Source organism: Lissotriton vulgaris, chromosome 3_1 (genome assembly GCF_964263255.1).
Source record: "Lissotriton vulgaris chromosome 3_1, aLisVul1.2, whole genome shotgun sequence".
Taxonomy (NCBI): Eukaryota; Metazoa; Chordata; class Amphibia; order Caudata; family Salamandridae; genus Lissotriton; species Lissotriton vulgaris.
In genome coordinates, this window is record NC_141689.1 from 41849425 (window position 1) to 41866445 (window position 17021).

General features: G+C 47.6%; 1 protein-coding gene across 2 annotated transcripts in view; it reads right to left on the reverse strand.

Annotated features, from left to right (window-relative positions):
* TAF1C (TATA-box binding protein associated factor, RNA polymerase I subunit C) overlaps positions 1-17021 on the reverse strand; it is a 161492-nt gene that overhangs the window by 14778 nt on the left and 129693 nt on the right. For both annotated transcript variants that reach the window (XM_086960039.1, XM_086960040.1), the window contains exons 13-14: positions 13700-13868; positions 1774-1911 (exon numbers count right to left, since the gene is read on the reverse strand). In XM_086960039.1, the coding sequence (XP_086816165.1) occupies positions 1774-1911; positions 13700-13868 (307 nt within the window). The remainder of the gene's footprint in view (positions 1-1773; positions 1912-13699; positions 13869-17021) is intronic.

Genomic DNA, 17021 nt, shown 5'->3' on the forward strand with positions numbered 1-17021 from the left:
AATAACAAAGGTTACCGGTACTTGCCAATGTCGCAACATCAGTAAGTTAGTTCCAAAATCCCTTAGATGACCTGTATTCGGTCATTGAGACAAGAAGCCAGCAGGTATCCCCGTACTTCTGGTACCTGTTCAAAACAAACGGGAGCTTAACGGTCTCCTAAGGGTTTTTGCGACATTGGCACATACCGGCAACCTCTGATATTGGACTGGTGTTACTTTTTTGCATTTGAATGTTATGGATATATTTCAGACACGAGAACTCTTAAGCAGACATTACGTTTTAGGAGGTCGTGATATATGAACATTTTCAATACCCTAAGCCCTAAGGAAGTTGTAGGGGTGACACCCCTAAGGGACGAAACACGTTGGTTAAAAGGAGTGGATGAATAAAAACACCGAAGATACAGAGTCTATAGCATTGTGCTTGACATTACTAAAGTGTACTATACTAAGATTTAACTTGAATCACGTATGAAAATAGCATTTTGTGATTACCAAATAGCGATTTTAAGAAATCGCTATTTGGTAATCGCAAAATGTGATGTAACAAACGGACAGGAAATAGCGATTCCCTAACTGTGATTTCTAAAAAATTGTAAGCGCAAATTGGGGATAGTTATTAATAATTGCAAATCTATTTGTTCCTTTGGGCTGGCCCATAGCGGAGAATGGTCTTGCATTACCTAAATTGAGATTACCATATTGGTAATCGCAAATTATGTAATGCAAAGATACTCGGGGCCTAATTAACTTTTGAAGATGTTATTGCATTTTAAGACTTATCAATTGTTCTCTTTCTCTGCCCCATCTTTTGGAACACACTGGTTTCATTCAGTTTGTATGCACCCTGCAAGTCAAGATTTTTACATATAGACCGTAATTTGTTTTTTCTCATTTAAGTTTACTATACTCTGTTTTAGCATATGTACTGATTGATATATTTTTAACCGCCAAAAACTCCCCTTACAGCGCCATCTTAAAGCCGTGAGTATTTTACTTCACTATTTTCCAAAGTCACAAATTAGTTGAACAGCGTCTTTATTAGATAAAATCATCTTGAAGTAAGATAGAACAACATGATCTTTTGGAAATTAAGGAATTGAGAAGGATCACATTCATTATGGCCTGCACATTGCTCCAGATAACCCCCAATGAACGGGTATATTAACAATATTTGTGCGTGCAGTCATGCTGAGCAATGAAATACTGTGCTGAACTTATAAGACTTAATGTACAGTTGCTAGACACAGTGTTTTGTGTTGCTTTGCTTCACGAGAACACCCACCCAAACTTAATTAAACATATAGCTCTGCGTTCCTCCCATCTTTCAAAGTTGTTCTTGGCATGTGCTATTATTGAATCCAGATGTATTTAGTAGATCTTCTGAAAATCAAGCAGTACTTTAATGCCTAAGCATTCTATGAAATCTGCCTTACAAACAAAGTTAAAATGCGTACATACGTTTTTTTCCCTGAAGAAAGATGAAATACCAAACGTATTCCAAAATGATTTTATACCATAATATTTAGTAAACAGATATCCAGCTTCATTACTGACAAAATCACATCATCTGTTACAATAACAGTTTGTATTTTAGGAGACTAATTTTGATTCCACTGAGAAATGGGCCAGTAATCGCACAATAGTGAGCGCATTTGCCCTCCTTAATCAACAGAATTACTTTGAGATCTTTAAATTTAGAAGGAAAGTATTTGTTAAGCACCAAATCACTTTCTCGGAAAATACTAAGAGCTGAAGACACTACTTGTTTACCTGCTAGAGGAGAGGACAGCCTTTCTTTCAGGGCGTCTTCATGGTGAGGAACTTGTAGCGGGAGATATGTCAGAAAGTCAGAGATGGAGGAAAGCTTCCGAGCAGGACCATGGAGCTGACAGGGGAGTGTAGTTCCACCTTAATTAAAAAAAAAAAGGAGAGAATCGATTTGCATTCTGTGAATGGGCAGGAAAGACATTGAATTCACTGGCTCAGGGTTAAAAATGATATACTCGCATTTTTTGAGCTCATGCGGTGGCCTGGTGAGCCAGAATGCTCAGATGCTTCAAGTCATGGAAAAAAAACAAAGCTTTTTAAAAACTGTAGCCTCACGCGTAAACCTAATTCAACAAAATAAATGAGCAACTTAAAACTACAAATTATAAAATAGGCCAGAGGTTAAAATGGCACATCATTTAAAGCCATGGGTTTTAAAAGCAGTACCAAACTTTTTGTGAGTTATGGATTTCCAAAGAGTCACATGTTTCCCTGTTGAATGCAGAGTATAAACCATATTAGCTCATAAAAGAAAACGCACACCAAAATTGGTGAAAATGTCAGTGTTGTACAAAATATATAGAATTGTGGATGTGTAAGTTATTTATGGGGATCTTTTTCATCGATTAATTCCAATTGACGTCAGATATACAACAAGATCTTAGCTCAAGCTGTATAGGATGTCACTTGGAGCTCGAAAGTGAAAAAACATCTGTGATTCACTTTTTATACCCATCTGTTATTTTATGTTATGTGGAACTAGGTAGAAATTCGAGTTTAGTATGCATGAACTCAGAATGATAAAATACATCTTTTAGTGAAGGTGGTTTTAACATTCTGTGTTTGGAAATACCACTTTTAGAAAGTAGGTATTTTCTTGCCTAACTGTCCAAGCCTGCCTCTGCTAGGTTGTGTATTCCTTGTCTGGAGTTTGAGTGACAGGGGCTGGTGGATTCAAGGAGACAGGGTGAGTCAGCACAGGGCTGAATAGCGCTATCTGCATGTAGATGGGTGGGAGGAGTTGCACCTGGGTCCGGCCTTCCACCATGCTGCTCCACCTCCTGATGTCCCTGGCCCACACTGTCAAAGAAAAGAAGGAGTCTTGTCAACAAAGTGCTCCAGGTCTGCACAAAACTGGTTTGGATTGGGTACAGGACTCTCTGCCTTCAGAGGACAAAGGATTTGCTAGTATATATATTGGGACCCAGATCCAAGAACTTTAGATCACTTTTGGGAAACAAGAAGAACCTTTGCTGAGGATAGGAACCAGAGAAACAGAGGAGGAGACTATCCCTAAGCTGAGTGCTGATTGGGGGATTGGCCTGCAGTGGTTGCCTGACTGCCAAAGAAAGGAGAAAGCAATTTGTGCTACTTTCAAATCAACTTGTAAAGGATCTCCAAGGGCTTGAGATAGAGCCTGCTTCCTGCTGAAGTCTCCGGGACAACAGACTTCACCAACCAGCTACCCTGCCTTCGCCTGCTGGGAATTGAAGTGCCTGCTGTTGAACTGGGCCTTCTGAGAGACTGCGTGTCGCTGGGGGCTGGAAGCGCAACTCAAGACGAAGAATGCAAATGCTACTTACCAGTATGCATCTGTTCTTGGCATGTAGGGCTGCTGACATTCATATCTGTGCATAGATCGCCGCCTAGTGTTGGGTCCGGATGATTGCACATTGTTGTCCTGGAAGAGTCTTCGAAGTATCACGAGATAGGTGGCTCCTCCCCTGGACTACAGTGCGCATGGGCATCGCCTCCATCCCCAGATTGTTTTTAGCCATTGGCAGGGATGGAGTGAAGTATGTGAGTGATGACCATGCTATGAGCATATAGATATACATATGAATGGATACTGCAGCTGCTACAGGCGCCGGGGAGGAGGGTGGGCGATATGAATGTCAGCAGCCCTACATGCCAAGAACAGATGCATACTGGTAAGTAGCATTTGCAGTTCGAGGCATGTGGGCTGCTGAATTCATATCTGTGCATAGAATACATAGCAGTCCCTCCATTAGCGGCGGCCGCCCGTGCCAGCTGCAGCAGTCTGAAAAAGTGTTTTGAGAACAGCCTGACCAACAGCTGCCTGCTGTTTGGAATGCACGTCTACACAGTAGTGGTTAGTGAAAGTATGTGTGGTAGACCATGTGGCTGCTCTACAGATATCTTCTAAGGGAATGTTGCCTAGGAAAGCCATAGAGGCCCCCAACTTCCTGGTGGAATGGGCCCTCGGTGGGATAGTGAGAGTGCGCTTAGCTTTAGCGTAACAGATCTGAATGCATTTCACGATCCACCTAGCGATCCCAGCTTTGGAGATAGCGTTTCCCTTGTGGTGTGTGGCAAAAGCAACAAAAAGCTGCTTGGTTTTGCGAAAATCTTTGGTCCTGTCTACATAGTACATCAAGGCTCTCTTAACATCAAGGGTGTGGAGCATCCGCTCCGCCAGCGTCTCTGGGTTTTGGAAAAACACCGGCAACTCAATTGTCTGGTTTATATGGAATTGAGAGACAACCTTGGGTAAGAATTTAGGGTTAGTGCGGAGCACAACCCTGTTAGCATGTACCTGGAAGAAAGGTTCTTGGATGGTGAGCGCCTGCAGCTCGCTAACCCTCCGTAGCGATGTAATTGCTACTAAGAAAGCAACCTTCCAAGTCAGAAACTGTAGCTCACAAGAGTGCAGTGGCTCGAAGGGAGGACCCATCAGTCTAGTAAGAACCACATTGAGGTTCCACTCTGGAGCTGGTGGGGTCCTTGGCGGAATGACTCTTTTGAGTCCTTCCAGAAAAGCCTTGATAGCAGGAACCCTAAAAAGTGACAGGTGTTGCCTGTTTTGAAGGTATGCTGCCATAGCAGACAGGTGAATGCGGATGGAAGAGTACGCCAAATTGCATTGATACAGGTGGAACAGGTAACAAATGATGTTTTGAATGGAAGCATCTAGCGGGTCAATATTGTGGTTAACACAGTAAATGACAAACCTCTTCCATTTAGCCGCATAACAAGCTCTAGTAGTGGGCTTCCTTGCCTCCCGAATGATGTTCATACAATCGGGGGGAAGATTGAGGTAGCCAAACTCTAGGACTTCAGGAGCCAGATCGCCAGGTTGAGCTGTTGCGGATCTGGGTGCTGAATGTCGCCATGGCTCTGCGTCAGAAGGCTGGGAGTGAGATGGAGCCTTTGATGCGGTACCACGGACAGTTCTAGAAACGTGGTGTACCATGGTTGGCGAGCCCACGTCGGAGCAACCAGGATGAGAGTCATCGAGTGCTGCCTGAGCTTGCGTGCCACCAGCGGTATCAGAGGTGCTGGGGGAAAAGCGTACGCAAATCTGCCTGACCAGTTCATCCACATCGCATTGCCCTGTGATTGCGGGTGTGGGAATCTGGCGGCGAAGCTTTGGCATTTTGCGTTCTCCTTTGTGGCGAACAGGTCTATCTCTGGATGACCCCACCTTTGGAAGTACGGTTGGAGTACTGATGGATGTATCTCCCACTCGTGCATTTGATGGCTGTGCCTGCTGAGCAGGTCCGCCATCTGGTTGTCCTTGCCCGGGAGATGCTCCGCCATGAGGAAGATGTTCCTCTGAATGGCCCACTTCCACATGCTCTGAGCCAGATGAGACAGCTGCGGAGAGTGTGTGCCTCCCTGCTTCTGGATGTAGTACATGGCTGTCATGTTGTCTGTCCGGATCAACACGACCTTGTTGCACAGATGTACTTTGAACGCCTTCAAGGCCATGAAGATTGCCATCAGTTCCAACACATTGATGTGCATCTTCCTTTGCTGTAGTGTCCATAGTCCCTGCACCGTGTAGTGGAGGACATGCGCTCCCCATCCCTGGAGAGAAGCGTCCGTTGTCAGGATAATCTGCGGCACAGGCTCCTGGAATGGTCGGCCCTTGCAAAGGTTTTGTGGATTCCACCAATGCAGAGAGTTGTATGCCCGACCGCTCACCAACACTAGGTCTGTCAGTTGCCCATGAGCCTGAGTCCACTGACGTGCCAGGCACTCCTGAAGCGGACGCATATGTAGCCTCGCGTGCGGGACAATGGAGATGCAGGAGGCCATCATGCCTATCAACTGCATGAACACCTTCGCTGGAAGCGAGTGGTGAGGTCTGAATCGTTGGATCAGCGTTTGGATACTGGCGATTCTCACTGAATTTGGCTGCGCAGTGGCTGCCAGAGTGTTTATTGTCGCGCCCAGATACTGCCGTACATGGGCGGGCTGGAGATGGGATTTCGGGTAGTTCAGAGAGAATCCCAGATCGTGCAGGAGATGAATGGTGCGGGACACGTGGTCGGCGCACTGTTGTTCTGTTTTTGCTTGAATGAGCCAGTCGTCCAGGTATGGGTAGACGTGGACGTTCTGGCGTCGCAGATGCGCCGCCACAGTCGCCAGGCACTTCGTAAAGACCCTTGGCGCTGTGGTGACTCCGAACGGCAGAACCCTGAACTGGTAGTGCTGGTTTTGGATCGTGAATCTGAGATACTTCCTGTGGGAAGGATGCAGGGGGATGTGAAAGTATGCGTCTTTCAGATCCAACGTAGCCAGGAAGTCCCCCTGTTGAAGCAGAGGGAGCACCTGCTGCAGCGTGAGCATATGGAAATGCTCCGAGAGAATGTACCAGTTGAGGGGCCTGAGGTCCAGGATGGGCCGCAGGGAACCGTCCTTTTTGGGGATTAGAAAGTACAGAGAGTAAACTCCTGTACCCCTTTCCTGCAGTGGAACGAGCTCTATTGCACCTTTTTGCAGCATGACCTGAACTTCCTGCTGCAACAAGAGCAAGTGCTCGCCGGACATAGGACGGCTTCTTGGAGGTATGTTCGGTGGAGTGGAGGTAAGTTCCAGACAGTAACCGTACTGGATAAGAGACTTGACCCACCTGTCCGTGGTGATGGATCTCCACGCGGGCAGGAACTGCTGGAGTCTCCCCCCGACCGGTGTTGTGTGGTCGGGGGGCAGTGACAAGGCGTCACTGCTTGTTGGCGGCGGTGGACCTGGAGCTGTTGTTTCCACGTCCCCTGCCTTTGATGTTGTTGCCTCTGTAGCCACCTCTACCCTTGTTGGTGTATGAGGTTTGGGTATTGCCTTTGTAGTACTGAGTGGATTGCGATGCCTGACCCCTTGAGGTGCCTCTGGTATTGGAGCGGCGAAAGGAGCCACCCCGAAACTGCTGAGATTGAAGGGCCCCCATAGACTTAGCCGTGTCTGTATCTTTTTTCATTTTCTCAAGCGTCGCATCCACCTCAGGGCCGAACAAATGGTCAGGATTAACCGTCTGGTTCAGGATGGTCGTTTGTATATCAGGTTTGAACCCTGAAATCCTAAGCCATGCATGCCTTCTGAGCAACACACTAGTGTTGATCGCCCTGGATGCCGTATCAGCCACATCTAGCGCACATTTTATGGAAGCATTTGTGATGAGCTTTCCCTCTTGAATTAACATCTCCCCTGCCTCCTTGTACTGGTCAGGCAAGTGCTGCAGTAGTGCCTCTAGGGTGTCATAATGAGCCCTATCGTAGCGTGCGAGTAGGGCCTGAGTGTTTGAGATGCGCCAAATGTTAGCTGCCTGTGCAGCAATCCGCTTCCCTGAGGCCTCAAATATCTTCGACTCTTTGTCTGGGGGAGGAGCGTCACCAGTTGTCTGTGAGTTCGCCCTCTTGCGAGCGTTGGAAACGACCAAAGAGTCTAGTGGCAAGTGTCCCTTAATATATGTTGGATCCGAGGGCGCTGCCTTATATTTCTTATCAATGCGTGGATTGATAAAACGTGCCCGAGTGGGCTCCTTGAAGACCTCCTGCGCGTGCTTGAGCACTCCCCTGAGCATTGGCAAAGTTTTGATTGACTTTTCGGCCACAGAGAAAGTGTCAAACAAAAAGTCTACATCCACAGGATCGGAGTGCAGCTCGACATCGTGGTTAGCTGCAGCTCTCTCTATTAGCGCGTTGAAGGCAGCAGAGTCCTCCGTTGGCGAAGTCTTTGGCGCAAAGAGATGTGGTTCCTGACCCGACTGCGGGTCCTCGGGGTCGCCTCCGGCAGACCAAGGTACATGTTCCTCCTCTGGATCCGAGTACGCCGGATAGTTGTACTCGACCTCTTCCTCGTCGTCATCCCCCGCGGTAGAGTGAGTTGGGGAACGCGGCAGGTCACTTGGGGATGCCGGCGCCAGAGGCGCTGAAGCACCCGCAGAGTCCCTTTTATTTTTTAGAGGAATGCGAAAGTGTTCCAGCACCGGCTCCGTGGTGATTTTTCTCTTGAGGAGGGACAGTTTCCCAGTATTGGCGTCGATGATGACTTCACGACGTTCTTCCTCCGCGAGTGGTTGGAGCCGAGGTTTAGCCACCACCGGAGACGCTTTGGGCGTCGACACCTCCTTCGAGGGCACCCCAGCCACCTGCTTCGGAGCGAAGGCCTTCGGCGTCGACTTCGGCGGTAGGGTGAAGCGGATAGGCGTGTGCGCCTTGGACGGCTTCTGAGCGGGCTTCGACACTCCAGCCTCTGGGTCTGGAAGCTCCGCGGCTGTTCGAATCCGTTGCAGGGACTCCTGGACCTTCTTCGAGAGGGCTGGAGAGGGAGCGACCGTATCGCTTGATTTCCCTGACTTGGGAGTTGCGTCGGCGAGAGGCAGTGTCTTCGGAGTCGACGCGGTACCCTCCTTGGCTCCGGCGGCCGGGGCCGGGGAAGCCTGAGCTTTGGGATCGCCTTGACGCTTCTTTGAAGCCTTCTTCGGGTCGTCGACCGCGACCATCTTCGGCGCCGACGCAGCCGCGTCGGACGACTTTGCTTTCGGCACCGACCCAGATGCCTTCGGGTCGGCCATCTTGGCTGGACTGTCCATGTCGGCCATTTTGGATTTCTTAGGTTTTGACGCCTCCAGAGCCTTCTGTATGGCTTTCACTTTCGGTTTCGAAGCCGGAGCTGTTGAACCCGAAGGCTTCACTTTCGTTTTTGAAAAAGTGAGTGGCACCTCCAAAATGTCCGTGGCCGGGCTCGTAGGCGGGGCTGCTGGACTTGTAACAGGGTCTTGGGTAAGGCCCGAAGGCGATCCCTCGACCTGGGCCGCAGGAAGGGGTCCGACCCCCGAGTCAGTCCGGGGGTGCTCGTCCTCAGAGCTATCCCCCACAGTGGCAAAGGCCGTATCGTCGTCCCATACCTCGTCGTCGGCTTCGTCAAACTCCTCGTCCCCTGCGTCGTAGGCCTCCCCCTCGGACGCAGGGCCAGAGTCCGAAACCTGCTGGACATCGTCGTCTCCGACGTCTTCCTCGAAGATGTTGTCCGGCGGGGGCGCAGACAGTTTGGCATAGAGTCTCGGAGCCCGAAGAATCTTGAGGGTCTTCTTGCACCGGAACTTCGAGCAGGCCATGCACCTGGCCTCGTTGTGGTCCGGCGACAGACAGGTGTTGCACACTGGGTGCACGTCGAGGTGCGAGTACTTCGCGTTGCAGACCGGGCACCGTTTAAACGGAGTCCGTTCCATGGCTGGAGCGTCGAGTGGGCCCGTCCGCGCCGATAGCACGCGGAAGGGCAGCGAGAGTTCGGAGCTGGAGAAAACAGTAAACCCGAACGAAAACGATACCGGCGCCAAGCCTAAAGACCTTTTGGTCTCGAGTAAAGTGAGTTAACAACTATCGGTTCCGACAGAGGGAACCGACACACATCCGAACCCAATGGCGGAAAAAAACAATCTGGGGATGGAGGCGATGCCCATGTGCACTGTAGTCCAGGGGAGGAGCCACCTATCTCGTGATACTTCGAAGACTCTTCCAGGACAACAATGTGCAATCATCCGGACCCAACACTAGGCGGCGATCTATGCACAGATATGAATTCAGCAGCCCACATGCCTCGAACGCATGTTGCCGCCGCAGCCGTTGCATCCCCGGAGAAGAGTGTCGCCGTCGCAGGAGACACCGTCACATTGCCGGAGAAGCGTGCCGCAGCTGCCGCCTTGGCATCACCCGAAGCGCCCTGCATCACCGGAGAAGAGTGTCACTGTTGCAGCAGATGCGTGTCGCCTGACCTGTCGTGGCTCAGAAGCATCGTTGAGATGCCGCAAGGTCATCAGCAGTGCATGCATCGTTGTTGCATCAAAAGACGCCATTTTGTTTCATTGCACCGGATCTTCATCACATCACGGCGCTGCTGGTCGCATCGCTACGGAAGCGCAGTAGGAAACCGACGCATCACCTCCCCACACAGAGAAGAACCGACGCATCCCCTATGCAGCAGTAGGGACCCGACGCATCACCGTTCTTGCGTGTAAGGAACAGATGCATCACCTTCCCTGCAACACTTTTGTTCCATAGTGTTACCGGCCAAAGGTACATTGAACTCAAAGTGTTGCATTTTACATCTAAAGAGAACTAAGCTATTTCTACCATTTCTGAAGTACAGTATTGTGGATTTGTGGTCTTGTGTCAAGTCTATATAAAAATACTTATTTTTATACTATAACTTGTGTGGTGTCCATCTGTAGTGTTGTCACTGGGTTACTGAATGTGTTCACAAATGCTTTACACTCTGCCTCTGAGATAAGCCTGCCTGCTCGTGCCAAGCTACCAAGGGGGTGAAGCAGGGGTTATTTTAGGAGTGTACCCCCTTACCCTGATAAGGCACAAGGGTCCCTATTTGGTCAAAGGTACCTATCTCTGCCAACTAGAGACCCCCAAATGTAACGCATACAATAACAGAGTATTTGTAAAACACACATATATAAAAGGTACCAGTTTCCAAAAAGATTCTTGAGCTTTGTATTTTTTTTTTATGTATAGTAACAAGCTTTTTTTTTCTATCCTCCACAGTTACCCATAGACCACAAATGCTTAGAGGACCTCCGTTAGTCCGATGACACCTAAGGCTTGGGTGTAATCAGCCACAAGATAAGAGAGAGGAATACCATTGCGTCACTTAAAATTGTTTCTTGAAAGTTTGTTGGCTCACTGACATGTGCTCTTTCGCACTTTTTGCCAATCATATTTTTCTCCTTTGCCTTTCTGCCTCTATTTACCTTTTATCCTCCTTTCTGGGCTTTTTACTACCCGTGCCACGCAGTCACCTTCTCCTTCCTACCTGCTGCTTTCTGCTTCCCATGTTCTCTCGACACCCACTCTTGTCCCACCCACTGCCACCAGTATCTCCTCCCAGGTGGCTCAATTGCATCTACAAACTCCAGGGACCTCCTGGAACACCTGGCTTTAAAGCTCACCTTCTCCAGCAATGCCTCCCTAGGGCGGCCCTTCTCTACTGAGCTCCCGAAGCAAGACAAGTTCAGAGACACCATCGCTGACATAAATCACCCCACTAGTGCACAACTACAGCACCTTCATCTTCCTCGGCGACCTCAACTTCCACTGGGAGAACCACACTGACCCAAACACCAACAAACTCCTGCAAGACTTAAATACACTAAGGCTCACTCAACGAATCAAGGGTGCCAATCACATTGCCGGACACCTCCAGGACTGTTTTACCAACTTTTCTAACATCATAGTAGACAAACCCACTCACTCACCTGCATTAACTTCTCCCATGACCGTTTTGAACATACGTAGGTAGTAGTAGTAGTAGTAGTAGTAGTAACAACAAGAGAGAGAGGGAAGAAGGGACACCCTCAGTCCCCCAGGTAATTGTAGGTAAACAACAAGAGAGTGTCAAAAAATAACACACAAAATTAGCACAGGTTCAGAGATGAAGATCTTCCTATAGGGTTCACATTGGAAGTCTTGCAGGGAATTATTAGAAGCCCTCACTCACCACCCTGGGTGGTGACATGCTTCATCATCGGGCCCACCAGGAGAAGCCGAATGCTTCCCTGGTGTGCTACAATGCCAGGTTAATGCGGAGCAGGTTTTTGTGACAGTGATGTGAAAAGGATATGTGAAGTTAAAATTGTCAAAAGCTGTACCAGAAAAACATTTTTATTCAACGGTCAGCCTGCCAAGGTTAAAATATGTGTGGGGAAATGTGCCAATTAATGTATTGGTTATTTCCACTCAAGGTGGGGTCGACATGTTTCAGCCCTTACGTGTATAGTTACTGGGCTTTCTTCAGGACCATGTATTTTGTGTACCTCGGCGGTGTGGGTGCGCTAAGGTCCACCCTACCAGAGGACGTGAAAGTTAAAATTCAATGTGTAAAAATGGTACGAAAAAGTGAACAAACCATCAAGTAATGGGGATTACCTCTGTTTTAGAGTAACCTGTATAGTCTGGAATAAAAAAAGACATACAAACACAAAAGACAAACAAATAGTTAGAGGAATCTCAACGTTGTAGTTGTCTGGAAGAATTACCCTCTGGACGTGCTATGGCTAGTCAAGAAGGCGTGACCGTTTGTGCCATACATGCTATATTTAAGATCATGAAATTATACTTTTAGCATGCGAAATGGCAAGAAAAATGGTCCGATAAACTATCAGACTGTGGTAGTAACTATAGTGAAATTATGATCAATTGGCCAGACGGTAGAGGCCCGTGGGAGTGTGTATACCTTAAATGTATTGGTTACCAGGTAGCCACTGTATACAAAGTAACAAGATATTCTCACTTGTACAGTGTGGGATCCACGCCCCCTAGGTCTCGGGAGGTGGGTGGGGCGACAATGGCACACCCTACACAAGGATAGAGATACTGTGAAATAATGAGTAGAAAGGTCTAATATCTGTAACCCATGAGCACTTGACAACCAGCAGGTGATCTATCTCCCTCCCTTCAGGATACCTGGATTGGCCATCCAGTTGCTCCAAATCCCTCTGCACCCTCCGGAAGACTTTCAAATGGATATCCCCAGTCAAGGAAGACAGTCACCCATGCACTCATAACCAGCAGACTGGACTACGGAAACACCGGCATCAACCAGTCTTTACTCCGCAAGCCCCAGACGATACAGAACACCGAAGCAAGACTCGTCCTCAGCATCCCCCAACACGAGCACATCAGCCAACACCTACGGAATCTCCACTGGCTCCCCCGTCAAGAAGAGAGTCACTTTCAAGATACTTACCCACACGTACAAATGCCTCCACAACACAGGACGCCAATACCTCAACGAGAGAATCACCTTCCACGTACCCAAAAGAAATCTCTGCTCCAGCAACCTCTCCCTCGCCGAAACCCCGCGCATCCGCAGAGCCAGAACAGGGGGAAGAACATTGTCCTACATCGCGGCCAAGACCTGGAACGAGCTCCAGATCGACATTAGAAGCGCCCCCTCCCTGGACGCCTTCAGGAAGGTCCTCAAGACCTGGCTGTTCGACTGAATAGAACTGAATAGAACTGATATTCTCCCCCCTCGCCCCCCACAGCACCTTGAGACCCTCACAAGGGAGTAGTGTGCTTAAAATACCCTGACGGATTGACCCTTGTGACATGGTATGGAACCAATTGGAGTCCAGAGAAAGAAGGCTCCCATAGGGAGAGGCCCCTTGAGGGACAGAGATCGAATCAGATGATCTACTGGGCGCAGCTGGAGGTGTCGACCCAAAACAGAAAGAAAATGGGATACGCAATCGAAAACAATACAGACGCTTAGAGTTACCCGTGGGAAACAATAATAGTGCCAACGATGATCTCAAAAGGGAGCACACATCCAAACCAAACAGCGGAAAAAAAAAAATGGAACAATGGAGTCAATGCCAATGCACAGTACTAGCAGGAGGAGTCACCAAACCTCGTTACTCTAAAGACTTCTCAGAAGAAAAACAACTTGCATGCATCCAGTCCCAATACTGGATGGCAGGAGTATGCACAGCATATGTAACTACAGCCACACATGCCACGAACAAGGGATACCCCTTGGCATGTACTCTTATAACCAAAACATCTTTAGGGGCGTACATATACCACCACGGAATAAAAGAGCAAATGGCGAAACTTGCGCTGATAGGTGAAGAATTCATTTATTCCTGATGAGCAGCAACGGTCTAGGAACTCACCTATATACTGTAGGAACAGAATCTCCTGGCTCTGTTGAGTAGCTAACATGATCTGGTTAGATCCTTCACAAGTCGTCACATGAACAAAGAGAGGTGGCGATTTCAGAGCGTGATTCCACTTCAGCATTGGCACTTCTGGAAAGCGCTCGTCCAGAATGTAGAGAGAAAACTGTAGAAGGAGAAACAGTGGGGCATGGAGAGATTAAGAAGGGATTAGGAAATGTATATTCTAGTACACTCATCACATTCCAGAGCCATAAATACACATGGATATGAGACTTCGTGCAATCCACAAAAAGACCATTCACATAAAATGCACACACAAGAAACAAGCCCAAATTGATCAAAAGAGAACGAGAGGTTCCAGGTCACTTTTCTGAGATCCAGACAGCAATTTACCTGTACTGCTATGGGCGTTTTCCTTAAGTAATTTAGCAGTGAATATCTCCATCCATGGATGAGTTCCCAGAAACAGTTATTTTGAAGATCTGTCTTTCTCTAACAATAAATAATTTCAAATGGTATTTTCATGCACATTCACAGCATCCAATTTGTTTTTGAAGAACACTTAGAATTTAAAAGAATATAAAACTTTTGAAAAGGAAAATGCTACTTACCAGGATGCATCTGGTCTTGGCATGTAGAGCTGCAGAGTTACACACTGTTGCATAGATCGCCATCTAGTGTTGGGCCCGGATGTTTGCACTTGTTTTTGTCCTGAAAAGTCTTTGGAAGTCACGAGATAAATGACTCCTCCTTTGGATCACATTGGGCATGGGAATCGGCTCCATCCTTAGATTGTTTTTCACCAGCAGGGAAATGATGGAGCTTTGTAAGAAGCAGGAAGGATGCCTATGTAAGCTGTATCTAATTAAGATAATACTGGAATAGATAATGGTAGCCGGGGAGGCAGGTGGGCGTGTGCAACTCTGTAGCTCTACATGCCAAGAACAGATGCATACTGGTAAGTAGCATTTTCTGTTCGAGGCATCCGAGCTGCAGATTACACACTGTTGAATAGATTATATAGCAGTACTCCCTCTTAGCAGCGACCACCAGTATCCGTTGCAGTAGTCTGAAATAGTGTTTTGAGTACAGCCTGGCCCACAGTAGCTTGTTGTTTAGTTTGCACATCTACACAATATTGTTTTGTGAATGTGTGCGGTGTAGACCATGTAGCTGCTCTGCAGATATCATTTAAGGGAATGTTCCCTAAAAATGCCATTGAAGCCCCTATCTTTCTTGTAGAGTGGGCTTTAGGAGGAACAGATAACGCACGTTTAGCTTTGTGGAAGCAAATTTGTATGCATTTGACAATCCACCTAGCTATCCCAGATTTTGATATGGGGTTGCCTTTGTGTGGTCGTGAGAAAGACACGAAAAATTGTTTGGTCTTACGAAAGGGTTGTGTTCGCTCAATGAAGTAAAGCAATGCTCTTTTGACATCTAAGGTATGAAGAGCTCTTTCTGCGACTATTTCTGGCTGCAAGAAAAATACGGGCAGTTCCACTGATTGATTGAGGTGGAAGGGAGAAATAACTTTAGCAAGGAATTTAGGATTAGTTCGGAGAACAACATTAGTATGATGCATTTGCAGAAAAGTTTCCTGAATGGTTAGTGCTTGTAATTCACAAACTCTTTGTAGAGAAGTAATAGCTACAAGGAAAGCAACTTTCCATGTTAAGCATTGTAGCTCACATTTATGTAAAGTTTAAAAGGGAGGTCCCATTAGCCGTGTGAGAACAATGTTTAAATTCCACACAGGGGAAGGTGGTGCTCTGGGAGGAATTATTCTTTTGAGGCCTTCCATAAAGGCTTTTATTTCAGGTACTCTGAAAAGTGATAGATGCTGTCTATTTTGTAGATATGCTGCCATGGCAGCAAGATGCAGTCTAATAGACGTGTAGGCTAAATTACATCTTTGGAGGTGTAGTAAGTAGCCTATGATGTGTTGGACAGACACATCTAGGGGATTGATGTTGTTATGACAATTTATTACAAAACGTTTCCACTTGGCTGCATAGCATACCCTAGTGGTGGGACGTCTATCTTCTTTAATCACATTCATACAGTCAGGGAGACGGTTAAGGTAACCGAATTCTAGGACCTCAGGAGCCAAATCGCAAGGTTGAGCTCAGCTGGGTCCGGGTGTCTGATCTCTCCATGGTTCTGGATTAAGAGATGTGGAGATAGGTATAGTTTTTGGTGCGGTACTACGGAAATTGTAGCAATGTGGTGTACCAAGGTTGTCTGGCCCAAGTTGGAGCAACTAGAATGAGAGTTAGGGAATGTTGCTGTAGTTTGCGCACCACTAGTGGAATGAGTGGGAGCGGCGGAAAAGCGTACGCAAATCTGCCTGACTAGTTCATCCATATCGCATTGCCTTTGGACAGTGGGTGTGGATATCTGGCGGCGAAGCTTGGGCATTTGGCATTTTCGTGGGTGGCGAAGAGGTCTATATAATGTTGTCCCCACATCAGAAAGAATGGTTGAAGAACTTGTGGATGAAGTTTCCACTCGTGCATCTGTTGTGTCTGACGGCTTAACAGATCGGATATGGCCCTGGAACATGTTGGGCTAAGAGGAAAATGTTCTGAGGTATAGCCCACCTCCATATGTTCTGTGCTAGCTGAGAGAGTTATAGAAAGTGTGTCCTGCCTTGTTCCAGTATGTGGTACATGGCGGTCATGTTGTCTGTGCAGACAAGACAGTCTTGCCTGATATTTGCTTTTGGAATGCTTTTAAGGCTAGTAATATGGCTAGTAACTCCAGGTGGTTGATGTGGAGTAACTTTTGTTGTGGTGTCCACCTGCCCTGCATGGTGTGTTGTAGTCGGTGAGCTCCCCAGCCGGAGAGCGATGCGTCTGCTGTCATGACTATCTGAGGAACAAGCTCTAGGAACGGTCGCCCTTTGGAAAGGTTTTGGTGTTCCACCACTGCAGAGTGCGGTGAGTACGACCGTCCACCAACACTAGATTTGTTAACTGACCTTGAGCCTGGTTCCATTGGCGTGCTAAGCACTCTTGAAGGGGACGCATCTGGAGTCTTGCATGAGGCACTATGAATATGCAAGAGGCCATCATGCCTATGAGTTGCATGAAAACTCGAGCTGGAAGAGAGTGTTCCGGTTGAAATTTTGTTAGAAGGGCTTGCATGTTTGCTATTCTGACAGGAGAGGGATAAGCTAGCCCTTCTGAGGTATTTACTGTTGTATGTTGGACGGTTGCAGATGGGACTTTGTGTGGTTTACTGTGAACCCCAGGTCGTGGAGTAATTGGATAGTGGCGTGAGTGTGTTGTACACACTGGTTGTATGAGCGGTC